Here is a 15040-nt window from a genome sequence, read left to right on the forward strand (position 1 = left end):
ACATTTCAAAAGCATCAATTATTTGGTGCTCAGCTCTCTTCGTAGTCCAACTCTCACATCCATACATGACCACTGGAAAAAGCATAGCTTTGACTAGACAGACCTTTGTTGGCCTCCTGTAGCTGAGACTCCCTGTATTTGCTGTTTCTCCAGTCTTAGGGACAGCTGCTTGCCCTGTGTCCCCCACTTAGGGATGCAAGGAGAGTCATTGTTTTTTTCATTCTGTTCAACATTTTATTTTTTGCTATGATGGAGTGATGACTCCAAGCTCTTTACTTGGTAGAATCAGGACTTAAACGTCAAGTTTTTAATGTTTTGATAAAAGATTTCAGATTGTGAAACAATCATTATTTCCCCCACTGGTTATTAAAATCACTTTACATGGTTTTAGCTTGCATTTTCACTTTTATAAATATGTGTGACTATGCCTGTAATATGCTGATTTCTGATGTACAAAACACTTAAAAAATACAATAGTGGCTGACTTTTAGCCTTCTGATATTAGCTTTCTATCTAGCGAAAGTACCTGATAGGTAAATAAAAAGAAAAAATACAGCTTTATATATTTATCATTCTGGTATTACTTTATTCTAGTGTGATCGCTGCCTGCCTCTTTATAATAACAAGCCTTTCCGCCAAAGTGATCATGTTCATGCCTTTAACTGTAAACCCTGTGAGTGCAACAGCCATTCCAGAAGCTGCCACTACAACATCTCAGTGGATCCCTTTCCATTTGAGCACTACAGAGGAGGTGGAGGAGTTTGTGATGACTGTGAGCATAACACTGCAGGTAACTAGAAAATAACACAAATAGCAAAGATAGACTTGAGCTACATATAATGCATATTATTTTAAATTATATATTGCTATTTTATTTAAGAAAGTGCTTTCATACTATTAAGTTTGAAAACTTACTCTGGTTTACCAAATCTTCATAATTCCAATTGGATAGCTTTCAAATACTGGAGTCTTAAACTATATAATTTCAGGAAAAGGATTTTTTTTTAATAAGTTCACACCATTTGATTAGATCGTAAATATGTATTGGATAAATCAAGAATTGCTGTATTATTCTGAATGTATTGTTGTTGCTGTTTAGTCACTAAGTTGTGTCCAACTCTTTTGAGATCCCATGCACTGTAGTCCACCAGGCTCCTCTATCCATGGGATTTCCCAGGCAAGAATACTAGAGTGGGTAACCATTTCCTTCTCCGATTCTAAGTGCATATATCCTAAAAATAAATTTTCTTGTATGACCCAGATCTTCTACTATCCCTGGATTCTCATGTAGAGATGTTTGCATGTCAGATTTGACATGGACTCTGACAATCTGGGAATCCTCTTTTAAAAATTTTTCATTAAAAGCAGAAACTATTAAAGTCTTGTTCCAAGAACCAACCAGCATTTTGACTAGTCATTGAAAAATTACTATTTTCTGAAATGCTGATATGTTAAAAGCAGAAATAGATAATATCAGAATTTGTAAAATATAATGACCCAAGTCTGATGGGTTTGAAATTATGCTACTTTGAAGCATGAATGAATTTGTTAGATAATTATTGATAATGTAAAAACTCTTGGCTAGGTTCTGGGAATATAAAAATTAATAAGATGATGAATTTTATTGTCTTTGTATGGATTATTATATGGTGGTGGTTTATTGTTGATTTTGTTTAGTCACAAAGTTGTCCACTTCTTTGTGACCCCATGAACATGTGTACCCCACAAGGTTCCTTTGTCCATGAGATTTTCCAGGCAAGAATACTAGAGTGGGTTGCCATATCCTCCTCCAGGGGATCTTTTGATGTAGGGATTGTACCCATGTCTCTGTATTGGCAGGTAGATTTTTTTTTTAAAAAAACCACTGAGCCACCTAAGAAGCCCACATGGTGGTAAAGACACGCTATGAAAGGAACAATTAAAAGGTTTGATGAATGCTAAAGTGGATAAGAGTAGTAGGAGTTAGCCAGGTTAAGGAATAGAGGTAGATATTAGGGTGTAGATGAAGTTTTCCAGTAAGAGAAACAGTTGCACAATGGCCGAGAGGAAAGAGAAAAACATGGCACACTTGCAGAAGTGTAAATGGTTGATTGTAAGAAAAGGAACCAGGAAGAAAGGCAGAGCTCAGATGCTATAGAGGGCCATTTAAACTATGATGAAGAGATTGGCTTGTACCCTAAAGTTAATGAGATGCCATGTATGGGCACTTTGGGAAAGTATTGTGTTTTTGAAACATCCATCAGGTTATAGAGAATGGTTTGCAGAGGGTGAAAGTGGTTTGGGAAAACCAGTTAGTCAGGTATTACAATAGTTCAGATGAAAAATAATGTGGGAAGACATTTAAGGTGGTGTGAATAGATATGAGTGGATCCAGTAGATATTTAGGGTAGAAAGTGATGGCATTTTCTGAGCAAGGTGCAGAGTATAGATAAGGGAAGTTAGAGTCAAGACTTATGACTAACCCTCTAGTTTGAGCAGCCCAGTCAAAATTGGTACCAGCCATTTAGATAGGATACAGGAGGATCAAACTTAAGGAGAAAACGGCAAATTCTGTTTTGAACATGTTGCCTATATGTTTCCAAGAAACAAAGAATAAACTCTCTTTGATGCTTGCTCCTTGGAAGAAAAGTTATGACCAACCTAGATAGCATGTTATAAAAGCAGAGACATTACTTTGCCAGTATTCATGTATGGATGTGAGAGTTGGACTATAAAGAAAGCTGAGCACCAAAGAATTGATGCTTTTGAACTGTGGTGTTGGAGAAGACTCTTGAGAGTCCCTCGGACAGCAAGGAGATCCAACCAGTCCATCCTATAGGAAATCAGTCCTGCATATTCATTGGAAGGACTGATGTCAAAGTTGAAACTTCAATACTTAGGTCACCTGATGTGAAGAACTGACTCATTGGAAAAGACCCTGATGTTGGGAAAGATTGAGGGCGGGAGGAGAAGGGGACTACAGAGGATGAGATGGTTGGATGGCATCACCAACTCAATGGACATGAGTTTGAGTAAGTTCTGAGAGTTGGTGATGGACAGGGAAGCCTGATGTGCTGCAGTCCATGAGGTTGCAAGGAGTTGGACATGACTGAGTGACTAAACTGAACTGAACTGAGGCTGTCAGAAACACAGTCTGAAACTCCTTTCTTAAAGAAAGCCTTCCATGATTCTTTAGAGAAGATCAGTATAATCTATATACTTGAGTGGTATCTTGTGCTTATCACAGCTTTTAAATGTATATTTATTACTGTAATTATTTAATTAAAATTCTTCTTACCTGCTAGACTATAAGATAGACCTGTAAAAAGGATGCATTGTTTATTTTCCTCAGCACTTAGCGTAGTATTTGGAATGTGGTAATCACTCAGTAAATATTCATTGAATGATTAACAAAGGAGAGATTTCTAGATTGGAGATATAAATTTGGGAGTCATCAGCATATATAAATGGAAATATCCTAGACATAAATCAATTTTATTTTTAAGTAGCCCATATTCAATATCCATTAGAATGTGAGTTTTTCATTTGATTATGTTATTTTCATGATGGTGGTTTAGTCACTAAGTTATGTCTGACTCTTGTGACCCCATGGACTGTAGCCTGCCAGGCTCCTCTGTCCATGGGATTCTCCAGGCAAGAATACTGGAGTGGGTTGCCATTTCCTTCTCCAGAGGATCTTCCTGACCCAAGTATTGAACCCAGGTCTCCTGCATTGCAGGCAGATTCTTTACCCACTGAGCTATGAGGGAGGCCCAAGTTACTTTCAGTCTTCTAACATTGGGCCAATTTCAGCAATATCTGAGTAAAAGTGCATCATGTTTAAAAGGGGAATTGACAGCCTTGAGTTTTATTTCAGTGATCTGATATGCTACTCATATTTACTTTAGAAACTTCCTATAATTTAGATTGTTTTCTAATATAAGATGGAAAGGGAAAATTTCTGAATAATAAATTGTAAACAACAGGAATTAGTTCATATTTTGAAAGTGTCATGATATTCTAACATTTAATATGAAATTTATTTGGTATAGCTAAATATAAAATTGTATTTTGATATTTGAAATGAAAAATAATGGTCATAGGCACCAATAGAAGCATTCACTTTTAATCACATTGACTATAGAATAATAAATTACATTAAGAGTAGTCTTCTATTTTATCAGATTTAGTTCCAGAAAAATATTTTAATACTATATGCTTATTTGCTTCCAACTATATAGCTATCTTCTCCCACACATGTAGAAATTTCTTATATTTGATTTAGATTCAGTACCTGATCTGAAACTAAAGTTTTAAGTTTGGAAATAAACTATTTCAAAACGTATGGCCCCTGCAAAGAACAGCTTTTTAGAAGTGTGGTATTATATAACAGATGGGAGTTTAATGAAGTAAAGCACATTTTGTAACAGGTTCATTGTTTCATATGCTGTGGATCACTAAACTGGCAGGTAGAGATGAAAGGTACATTAAAATGGACATCCCGAAAATTATAGAATTCCCTCAAAGGAATACAGTCTTTAATTTTGAATTATGCAGCTGATTTTAATGAATTGGAAGTCATAATGCATAACCTTTCCCCAACGCAGGAAAGAACTGTGAGCTGTGTAAAGATTACTTTTTCCGACAAGTTGGTGCAGATCCTTCAGCCATAGATGTTTGCAGACCCTGTGATTGTGATAAAGTTGGCACAAGAAACAGTAGCGTCTTTTGTGATCAGGTGAGTTCTCACTTTCAAAGATAAAGAACAGCACTCTTTCAGAAACTAATTCAGGATATGGTCCATCAGTGAAATTGAGGACTATATCAGGAAGTCCTCTCTTGTGTTTGTATATCAAAGAGAGGTTGCTTTAAGGGTGTTTCTATGCAACTTTTAATATGAACATGAAATATAAGGTTACCTGGATGGTTCTTTGCACATAAGATAGGCTCATTTTATTTTTAAGTTTGCAGTTGTCAAAAAATTGGGAGGTAGGATGTTCCATAAACAAAGAAGGAAGTTAAGTACATGCCTGGGAATTATTTGTGAATATTAATAAGTGATATTAAGTAAACAAGAACAGTTTTACTCCCAATTTCATAGATGATAGTATAGCAAAAATCACACATAGATCCAAATGGAAATTATGATAAATTTCTTGTAACCTTTTCTATAACAGTACAATGAGTTTCTATAATTTTATAAATTTTAATTATCAACATCACAAATGATGTCTGTCCTGTATTAACACAGATCCTAACTGTATTACCAATCAGGAAAAGTAGCTCCATATTTAAATGTGCTGTCTTCAGCTGAATCTTTTTCCCTCTTCTGATAGTCCTACCACATACAAATAGATAAAGGGCAAATTTACATTGAAGAATTCATTCAGTGATTGTATTAATTTTTAATATGTTTTTAAAAAACATTTATTTATTTTATATTTTGACTGTGTTGGACTTCATTTCCGTGCACAGGCTTTCTCTAATTGTGGCGAGCAGAGCCTACTCTCGAGTTGTGTTGCTCAGACTTGTCAAGGCAGTGGCTTCTCTCTTTGGTGGAGCACAGGCTCTAGGCACATGGGCTCGGTAGTTGTGGCTCGTGGGCTCTAGAGTGCAGACTCAGTAGTTGCGGCTCATGGGTTTAGTTGCTCCACAGCATGTGGGATCTTCCCAGAGCAGGGATTGAACCAGTGTCCTTTGCTTTGCAAGGCGGATTCTTAACTACCAGACCACAAAGGAAGCCCTGATTGTGTTAATTTTTATTTATTTATTTATTTTTTACTTTTTATTTTATTTTTTAAATTTTTTATTGGAGGCTAATTATTTTACAACATTATATTGGTTGGTTTTGACATACATTGACATGAATCCGCCCCGGGTGTACATGAGTTCCCCTTCCTGAACCCCCCTCCCACCTCCCTCGTCCCCTTATCCTCCCTCTGGGTCATCCCCGTGCACCAGCCCCGAATATCCTGTATCATGCGTTGAACCTGGGCTGGTGATTCGTTTCACATATGATAATATACATGTTTCAACGCCATTCTCCCAGATCATCCCACCCTTGCCCTCTCCCACAGAGTCCCAAAGACTGTTCTATGCACCTGTGTCTAAATTCTTTTGCAAATAGTTTAGAATGCAGTGGCCAAGAACATAAGCCACAATCTGGTTAAAGAAAAAAAAATTTAAGTTCCAATGTAAACATAATAAGTTCAAGGCAAAATATATTTGAGATATAACCTGTAGCATGCATAAAAACTTTTCTGACAATTAAAAGTCAAATATAATGTAAACTAAAATGTTTATTTTTTGAAGATCGTCATATTAACCATAGTGTGTTAATGAAAGAGCATTTTATGCTTCATTGGAATGCTAAAGAGTAGAAAAATAATTAACAAAGGCAGTTTCTATGGTTTTTATATGGTGATACTGAGGCACTATTTTCTGAGAGAATCACATATTTTTATATATGTTGATTATTAAAATCTGTGTCTTTACACATCTCATCCTTACACCTTTGCCCTGAAATTTCAGCATATATGAGTTTTGCTTATTATTCAAATCTCAACTCAAATACTGATATATACTTTGAGATCTCGTCACTTACCGTGCAATTAAAGAACATTCTTAAACCGCTGTATTTTTCATCATCCAATATGGTATTTTCATTATGAAAGTGAAAGTGAAGTTTATTCAGTTGTGTCGGACTCTTTGCGACCCCATGAACTATACAATCCATGGAATTCTCCAGGCCAAAATACTGGAGTGGGTAGCCTTTCCCTTCTCCAGGGGATCTTCCTGATCTAGGGATCGAACCCAGGTCTTCTGCGTCACAGGCGGATTCTTTACCAGCTGAGCTACAAGGGAAGCCCTTTTTCATTAAGGCCTTTATTTAAGTAAGCAAATTTATTTATATACTCTGTTTTCTCTCTGTTCAACACAAGCAATATGGTTTCAGTTATGTAATGAGTACGCTACATATATTTGTTTACTAAATGTTGAGAAAATGAGAGATTCTGTCTGAGCACTAATGTCATAGTCAGATGGTCATTTAGAATGGTTATTATAATAACATGAGCATTATATAAAGTTTTCGCTTAAATATATTTTCTCCCTCAAGACCTAAGGTCAAGTAATTTTAGTATACAGTATTAAAAACTTTTTTGCCTTTTCATACTGTTCATGGGTTCTCAAGGCAAGAATACTGAAGTGGTTTGCCATTCCCTTCTCCAGCGGACCATGTTTTGTCAGAACTCTCCATGAGAACCCGTCTGTCTTGGGTGGCCCTACATGGCATGGTTCATAGTGTCATTGAGTTAGACAAGGCTGTGATCCATGTGATCAGTTAGTTTCTGTGATTGTGGTTTTCATTCTGTCTGCCCTGATGGATAAGGATAAGAGGCTTTTAGAAGCTTCCTGATGGGAAAGAATGACTGTGCTGAATCTGGGTCTTGTTCTGATGGGTGGGGCCATGCTCAGTAAATCTTTAATCCATCTTTCTGTTGGTGGGAAGGACTGTGTTCCCTCACTGTTGTTTGACCTAGGTGGAACTGTGGTGGGGGTAATGGAGGTAATGGTGACCTCCTTCAAAAGGACTTATGCCCACACTGTTGTATTCAGTGCCCCTGACCCTGCAGCAGGCCACTGTCGATCCATGCCTCTGCTAGAGACTGACTCCTGGTCACTCACAGCCAAATCTGGCTCAGTCTCTTGTGTGGACACTACCCCTTTCTCCTGGCTCTTGGTATGCACAGAGTTTTGTTGTGTCCTCCAAGAGTCTGTTTTCCCAGTCCTGTGGAAGTTCTTTCCCACTGGCCTCCAAAGTCAAAGTCAAAGCCTTCCCTGGGCGTTCTCAGTCCCTTTGCTTTATCTTCAGGTTGGGAAATCTGTTGTGGGTTCTGGAACTTTCTTAACAATGCGAGAATGTCTTTGGTATAACTGTTCTGCAGTTTGTGCGTTGTATGCTTGGCAGCTTTATGGTGGGGCTAATGGCAACATTTGCTAAAATGGCTTATGCCACATGCTGTGTGTCCCAAGTCTGCTACAGCCACAGCCCTTTTCCCCAAGGCAGGCCACTGCTGACCCGTGCCTTCATAGGAGACACTCAAAGGCAGGTCTGGCTCAGTCTCTGTGGGGTCTCTGGGTCCTGGTGAGTACAGGTTTTGTTTGAGCCCTCCAAGGGTCTCTGGTGGGTATGAAGTTTGATTCTAAATATGATTTCACCCCTCCTACCATCTTATTGGGGCTTCTCCTCTGTCATTTTACATTGGGTATTTTTTTTTTTTTTTTTTTGGTGGGATGCAACATTCTCCAGTCAATTGTTGTTCAGCAGTGAGTTGCAATTTTGGAGTTCTCACAGAAGTTGAGCACACATCCTTCTTCTCTGCCATCTTGTGCTGGCTTAAAATTCAACATTCAAAAAGCTAAAATCATGGCATCTGGTCCCATCACTTCATGGCAAGTAGATGGGGAAACAGTGGAAACAGTGGCAGACTATTTTCTTGGGCTCCAAAATCACTGCAGATGGTGACTGCAGCCATGAAATTAAAAGACGCTTGCTCCTTGGAAGAAGAGCTATGACTAACCAAGACAGCATATTAAAAAGCAGAGATATTACTTTGCCAACAAAGATCCGTCTAGTCAAAGCTATGGTTTTTCCAGTAGTCATGTATGGACATAGGAGTTGGACCATAAAGAAAGCTGAGTGCTGAAGAATTAGCGTTTTTTAACTTATGGTGTTGAAGAAGACTCTTGAGAGTCCCTTGGACTGCACAGAGATCAAACCAGTCAATCCTAAAGAAATTCAGTCCTGAATATTCATTGGAAGGACTGATGCTGAAGCTGAAAGTCCAATGCTTTGGCCACCTGATGCAAAGAACTGACTCATTAGAAAAGACCCTGATGCTGGGAAAGATTGTAGGCAGAAGGATAAGGGGACAACAGAGAACGAGATGGTTGGATGGCATCACCGACTTGATGGGCATGAATTTGAGCAAGCTCTGGGAGTTGGTTATGGACAGGGAAGCCTACTGTGCTTCAGTCCATGGGCTTGCAAAGATTTGGACATGACTGACTGGACTGAAATGAACTGATTAAAAAACTGTGAACCAAAGTTACAAGTCTCAAAGTTTCGTTTATTTGTCATAACGCGTGTGAACTAAAGTATAGCATATTTTTCCCTCAGGTGTACGACTCAGACATGTAAGAAATTAGAATCTAATTTTTCTCAAGTTTCTATCTCAATTCCATTTCACAGAAGTAGGAGGTAGTTTTGATAGTTCTGTGCTTGTAAATATTTAACAACTACATATCTGAGAAAAACAAAACCTACCATGATCAATTTAAGCTACCAATGAAATGTCATTGAATGTGAACTTGGAAAGAATGGTTTTATCATACAATCCAAACTTTGTTGTTGCTCAGTCACTCAGTCATGTCCAACTCTTTGTGATCCCATGGACTGCAGCATGCCAGGCTTCCCTGTCCTTCACTGTCTCCTGGAGTTGGCTCAAACTCATGTTCATTGAATTGATGATGCCATCCAACAATCTCATACTCTATCATCCCCTTCTCCTCCTGCCTTCAATCTTTCCTGGCATCAGGGTCTTTTCCGATGAGTCAGCTCTTTGCATCAGATGGCCAAAGTATTAGAGCTTCAGTACCAGCCCTTCCAATGAGTATTCTGGGTTGATATCCTTTAGCATTGACTGGTTTGATCTCCTTGCTCTCAAGAGACTCTCAAGGGACTCTCAAGAGTCTTCTCCAGCACTGCAGTTCAAATGCATCAGTTCTTCAGTGCTCAGCCTTCTTTATGGTCTAATGGTCACATCCATACATGATTACTGGAAAAACCATAGCTTTGACTGTATGGACCTTTGTCAGCAAAGTCATGTCTTTGCTTTTTAATATGCTGTCTAGGATGGACTGTGGAGACTGTTTCAGTACAATACTCTCTCTAGGTCTCTCTCCCCACTTCTCATGGGGTGAATCTAATATTGGGGGGGGGGAATTGTACACTAGGACAATGACATTTCAGAAGGTATGACCTCTCTGACCATTAATGTCATCAATATAAATAGGCATCCTTTGAGATCTTGTGGAAATGGAGGTGTTTCTCCTCTCCCAGCTTGGGCAGTATTTTCAGAGTCCTAGTGGAGAGCCAAAATTCCAAGTTCTGCCTGTGGTAACATGAAGGCTTGCACCTGCTGGGTCAGTGGAGCCAGAGTGTAGAATCTTGATTTCTATACCCACTTGGCAATATCGAGGCAACATCCCCTCTTTAACCACCAGAGGAGTTTCATAGGAGGTCTGATTGTTAAAGCAATGGTTAAGTAAGATTCTGATTCTTATAACACCAAAATGTCCAGTTTCCAATAGGATAATGGCAATCAACAATATCAGTATCAAGATGCTTTAGATGTTAGAATTATCATATAAGGATTTTAAAGCATCCATACATTTGTCTTCAGCATATACCTAAAATTTGGCTGTAGAAACGTCTCTGAACAGAAAGGAAATGACACATAAAGGAATCTTGAAGCATCAGGAAGGCATAAAAAACAAGAGTTAAAATATGGCTAAATATAATATATTTTTCCCCTTAGAGTTTTTAAAATTTTTTGAGGATCACTATCTAGTGTGATTCTCAGTATATTAGAGGAGATATGTAAAACAATTATTTTTAAAATGGAGAGGGTAAGAGAATGTAAGTGGCAGTAATTTTTCTATCTTAACTGGAATTGATAAAATTTTAAAAAATAGCGGACTTTAATATATGTATATATAATGTAATATCTAGGCAACAACTAAAAAGGCTATAAAACTGTGATCTAAAATGCGACAGATAATTAAAATGGAATTCTGAAAAAATGTTAAAGTAAAAAAAATAATAAAATATCTTTAAGTAACATACAATAATACAGGGAGAAAGTAAATAGAGATTGAAAAGCAGATAGAATAAATTAAAACCAAAAAAATAAAATGGCATGTCTATTAAGCCTTAATTTAAAAATAACGTCATTAAATGTAATTGGTCTAATAAAGCAATTAAAAAAGAGTGACAGAACAGATTTTAAAAATCATTACCCACTGTCTGCTTTTATGGAAAAAAAGTTCACTTTAAGTATTAATTTATGTCCTTTAAGGCTGAACATAAAAGGGATAGAAAAACTTATACTATGCAAAAATTAAAAAAAGAAAGCAAGAGTTTCAATAGTAATAGATAATGTGGAATACAGAGCAAATAAAATTTGAGACAGAGATATTACATGATGATGATAGATAGAAACAGATATTACATGAAACAAAGATATATACGTAATGATCAAAGAGTCAATCAAGCAAGGAGACATAGAAATCCTAAATGTGTTTGTACCAAACAGCAACACTGCAAAGTATATGAAGAAAAACTAAGAGCTTAAAGGATAAATAAACAAAAGAAAATCCAACATTTGATAGAACAATAGAAATTCGTCAAGAATACAGAAGTAAAAAATATCTTCCAACCAAAAAAATCTATCTGACGTTTGATGAACAGTCCCCTCAACAATACCAGAATACACATATTAATTATACAAGGAAGAAAATATCCTGGGACATACAGCAAACCTTAATGAATTAAAAGAACTAAAACCATACAAAAATATGAAATATGAAAATCCCTGGGTGCAAATAAGGCAGGGACACAAGGGAAGCTTATGACACTAAGTGTTTACTTTAAAAAAGAGGAGAAAAAGAATCAAAACTATAATCTGAACTCCAAATTCAAGAAATAATAAAAGTAAAAGTAAAGTCACTTCAAAGCAAGCAGAATAAATTAAATAATAAAACTAAGGGCAGAAATCAATACACATCAAAACAGAAAAACAATAGAAAAATTCAATGAAAGACATGGATCTCTGGAAAGGTAAATTAACATGTATCTACAAAGACTGGCAAAGAAAAAAATAAATTACTAAGCAAAAATGAAACCGGAAGTATCACTTCAGATCTTGCAGACATCAAAAGAATAATAAGAGAGGAGGTGGTCCTAAGATGGTGGAGGAATAGGATGGGGAGACCGCTTTCTCCCCCACAAATTCATTGAAAGAACATTTAAACGCTGAGCAAATTCCACAAAACAACTTCTGAATGCTTGCAGAGAACATCAGGCACCCAGAAAGGTAGCCCATGGTCTTCGAAAGGAGGTGTCCCTCACTGTGGAGAAACTTTACATCATTAACTTAGATGTTTTATCATCGGTGCTGTATAGATGGAGAAGTCTTGAGGCTACTGTAAGAATATGACTGAAAACAGAGGCAGGAGACTTAAGTCCAAATCCTGAGAACACCAGAGAACTCCTGACTCCATGGAACATTAATCGATAGAAGCTTATCAAACGCCTCCATGCCTACAATGAAACCAAGCACCACCCAAGGGTCAACAAGCTCCAGAGAAAGGCATACCGGGCAAATTCTCCAGCAACATAGGAACATAGCCCTGAGCTTCAATATACAGGCTGCCCAAAGTCACACCAAATCCACTGACATCTCAAAACTCATTACTGGACACTTCAGTTCACTCTAGAGAGACAAAATCCAGCTCCACCCACCAGAACACCGACACAAGCTTCACTAACCAGGAAACCTTGACAAGCCACCCGTCCAACCCCACCCACAGTGAGAAACCTCCACAATAAAGAGGAACCACAAACTTCCAGAATATGGAAAGGCCACCCCAAACACAGCAATATAAACAAGATGAAAAGGCAGAGAAATACCCAGCAGGTAAAGGAACAGGATAAATGCCCACCAAACCAAACCAAAGAAGAAGTGATAGAGAATCTACCTGATTAAGAATTCTGAATAATGATAGTGAAAATGATCCAAAATCTTGAAAACAAAATGGAGGTACAGATAAATAGCCTGGAGACAAAGATTGAGAAGATGCACAAAATGTTTAACAAAGACCTAGAAGAAATAAAAAAGAGTCAATATATAATGAATAATGCAATCAGTTCAGTTCAGTTCAGTCGCTCAGTCGTGTCCGACTCTCCGCGACCCCATGAATCACAGCACGCCAGGCCTCCCTGTCCATCACCAACTCCCGGAGTACACTCAAACTCATGTCCACAGAGTTGGCGATGCCATCCAGCCGTCTCATTCTCCGTCGTCCCCTTCTCCTCCCGCCCCCAACCTTTCCCAGCATCAGAGTCTTTTCCAGTGAGTCAACTCGTCACATGAGGTGGCCAAAGTATTGCAGTTTCAGCTTTAGCATCAGTCCCTCCAATGAACATCCAGGATTGATCTCCTTTAGAATGGACTGGTTGGATCTCCTTGCAGTCCAAGGGACTCTCAAGAGTCTTCTCCAACACCACAGTTCAAAAGCATCGATTCTTTGGCGATCAGCTTTCTTCACAGTCCAACTCCCACATCCATACATGACCACGGGAAAAACCATTGCCTTGACTAGACGGACCTTGGTTGGCAAAGTAATGTCTCTGCTTTTTAATATACTATCAAGGTTGGTCATAACTTTCCTTCCAAGGAGCAAGCGTCTTTTAATTTCATGGCTGCAATCAGCATCTGCAGTGATTTTGGAGGGAACCAACAGTAGAATAACGGAGGCAGAAGATAGGATTAGTGAGGTAGAAGATAGAATGGTGGAAGTAAATGAGACAGAGAGGAAAAAATAAAAAAGAATGAAAAGAAATGAGGACAACCTCAGAGACCTCTGGGACAATGTTAAACACCCCAACATTCGAATCATAGGAGTCCCAGAAGAAGAAGACAAAAAGAAAGGCCGTGAGAAAATACTTGAGGAGATAATAGTTGAAAAATTCCCTAAAATGGTGAAGGAAATAGCCACCCAAGTCCAAGAAACCCAGAGAGTCCCAAACAGGATAAACCCAAGGCAAAACACCCTAAGACACATATTAATAAAATTAACAAAGATCAAACGCAAAGAACAAATATTAAAAGCAGCAAGGGAAAAGCAACAAATAACACACAAGGGGATTCCCATAAGGATAACAGCTGATCTTTCAATAGAGCCCTTCAGACCAGAAGGGAATGGCAAGACATACTTAAATGATGAAGGAAAATAACCTACAGCCCAGATTACTGTACCCAGCAAGGATCTCATTCAAATATGAAGGAAAAATCAAAAGCTTTACAGACAAGCATTAGCTGAGAGAATTCACCACCACCAAACCAGCTTTTCAACAAATGCTAAAGAACCTTCTCTAGACAGGAAACACAGAAGGGGTGTATAAACTCGAACCCAAAACAATAAAGTAAATGGCAACAGGATCATACTTATCAATATAATTACCTTAAACGTAAATGGGTTGAACGCCCCAACCAAAAGACAAAGATTGACTGAATGTATACAAAAACAAGACCCCCATATATGTTGTCTGCAAGAGACCCACCTCGAAACAAGGGACACATACAGACTGAAAGTGAAGGGCTGGAAAAAGATATTCCACGCAAATAGAGACCAAAAGAAAGCAGGAGTAGCAATACTCAGATAAAGTAGGCTTTAAAAAAAAGGCTGTGAAAAGAGACAAAGAAGGACACTACATAATGGTCAAAGGATCAATCCAAGAAGAAGATATAACAATTATAAATATATATGCATCCAACATAGGAGCACCACAATATGTAAGACAAATGCTAACAAGTATGAAAGGGGAAATTAATAATAACACAATATTAGTGGGAGACTTTAATACCCCACTCACACCTATGGATAGATCAACTAAACAGAAAATTGACAAGGAAACACAAACTTTAAATGATACAATAGACCAGTTAGACCTAATTGATATCTACAAGACATTTCCCCCCAAAACAATGAATTTCACTTTCTTCTCAAGTGCACATGGAAGCTTCTCCAGGATAGATCACATCCTGGGCCATAAATCTAGCCTTGGCAAATTCAGAAAAATGGAAATCATTCCAAGCACCTTTTCTGATCACGATGCAGTAAGCTTAGATGTCAGTTGAAGAAGCACAAGCTGGAATCAAGATTGCTGGGAGAAATATCAATAACCTCAGATATGCAGATGACACCACCCTTATGG

General features: G+C 37.9%; 1 protein-coding gene across 1 annotated transcript in view; it reads left to right on the top strand.

The window, feature by feature from the left end:
* Positions 1-15040, top strand: part of USH2A (usherin) — a 969245-nt gene that overhangs the window by 144638 nt on the left and 809567 nt on the right. The window contains exons 9-10 of the mRNA XM_055419911.2: positions 595-790; positions 4587-4717. Of these exons, the coding sequence (XP_055275886.2) occupies positions 595-790; positions 4587-4717 (327 nt within the window). The remainder of the gene's footprint in view (positions 1-594; positions 791-4586; positions 4718-15040) is intronic.

Source organism: Moschus berezovskii, chromosome 17 (assembly GCF_049115385.1).
Source record: "Moschus berezovskii isolate FMDL1 chromosome 17, NW_MosBer_1.0, whole genome shotgun sequence".
Classification (NCBI taxonomy): Eukaryota; Metazoa; Chordata; class Mammalia; order Artiodactyla; family Moschidae; genus Moschus; species Moschus berezovskii.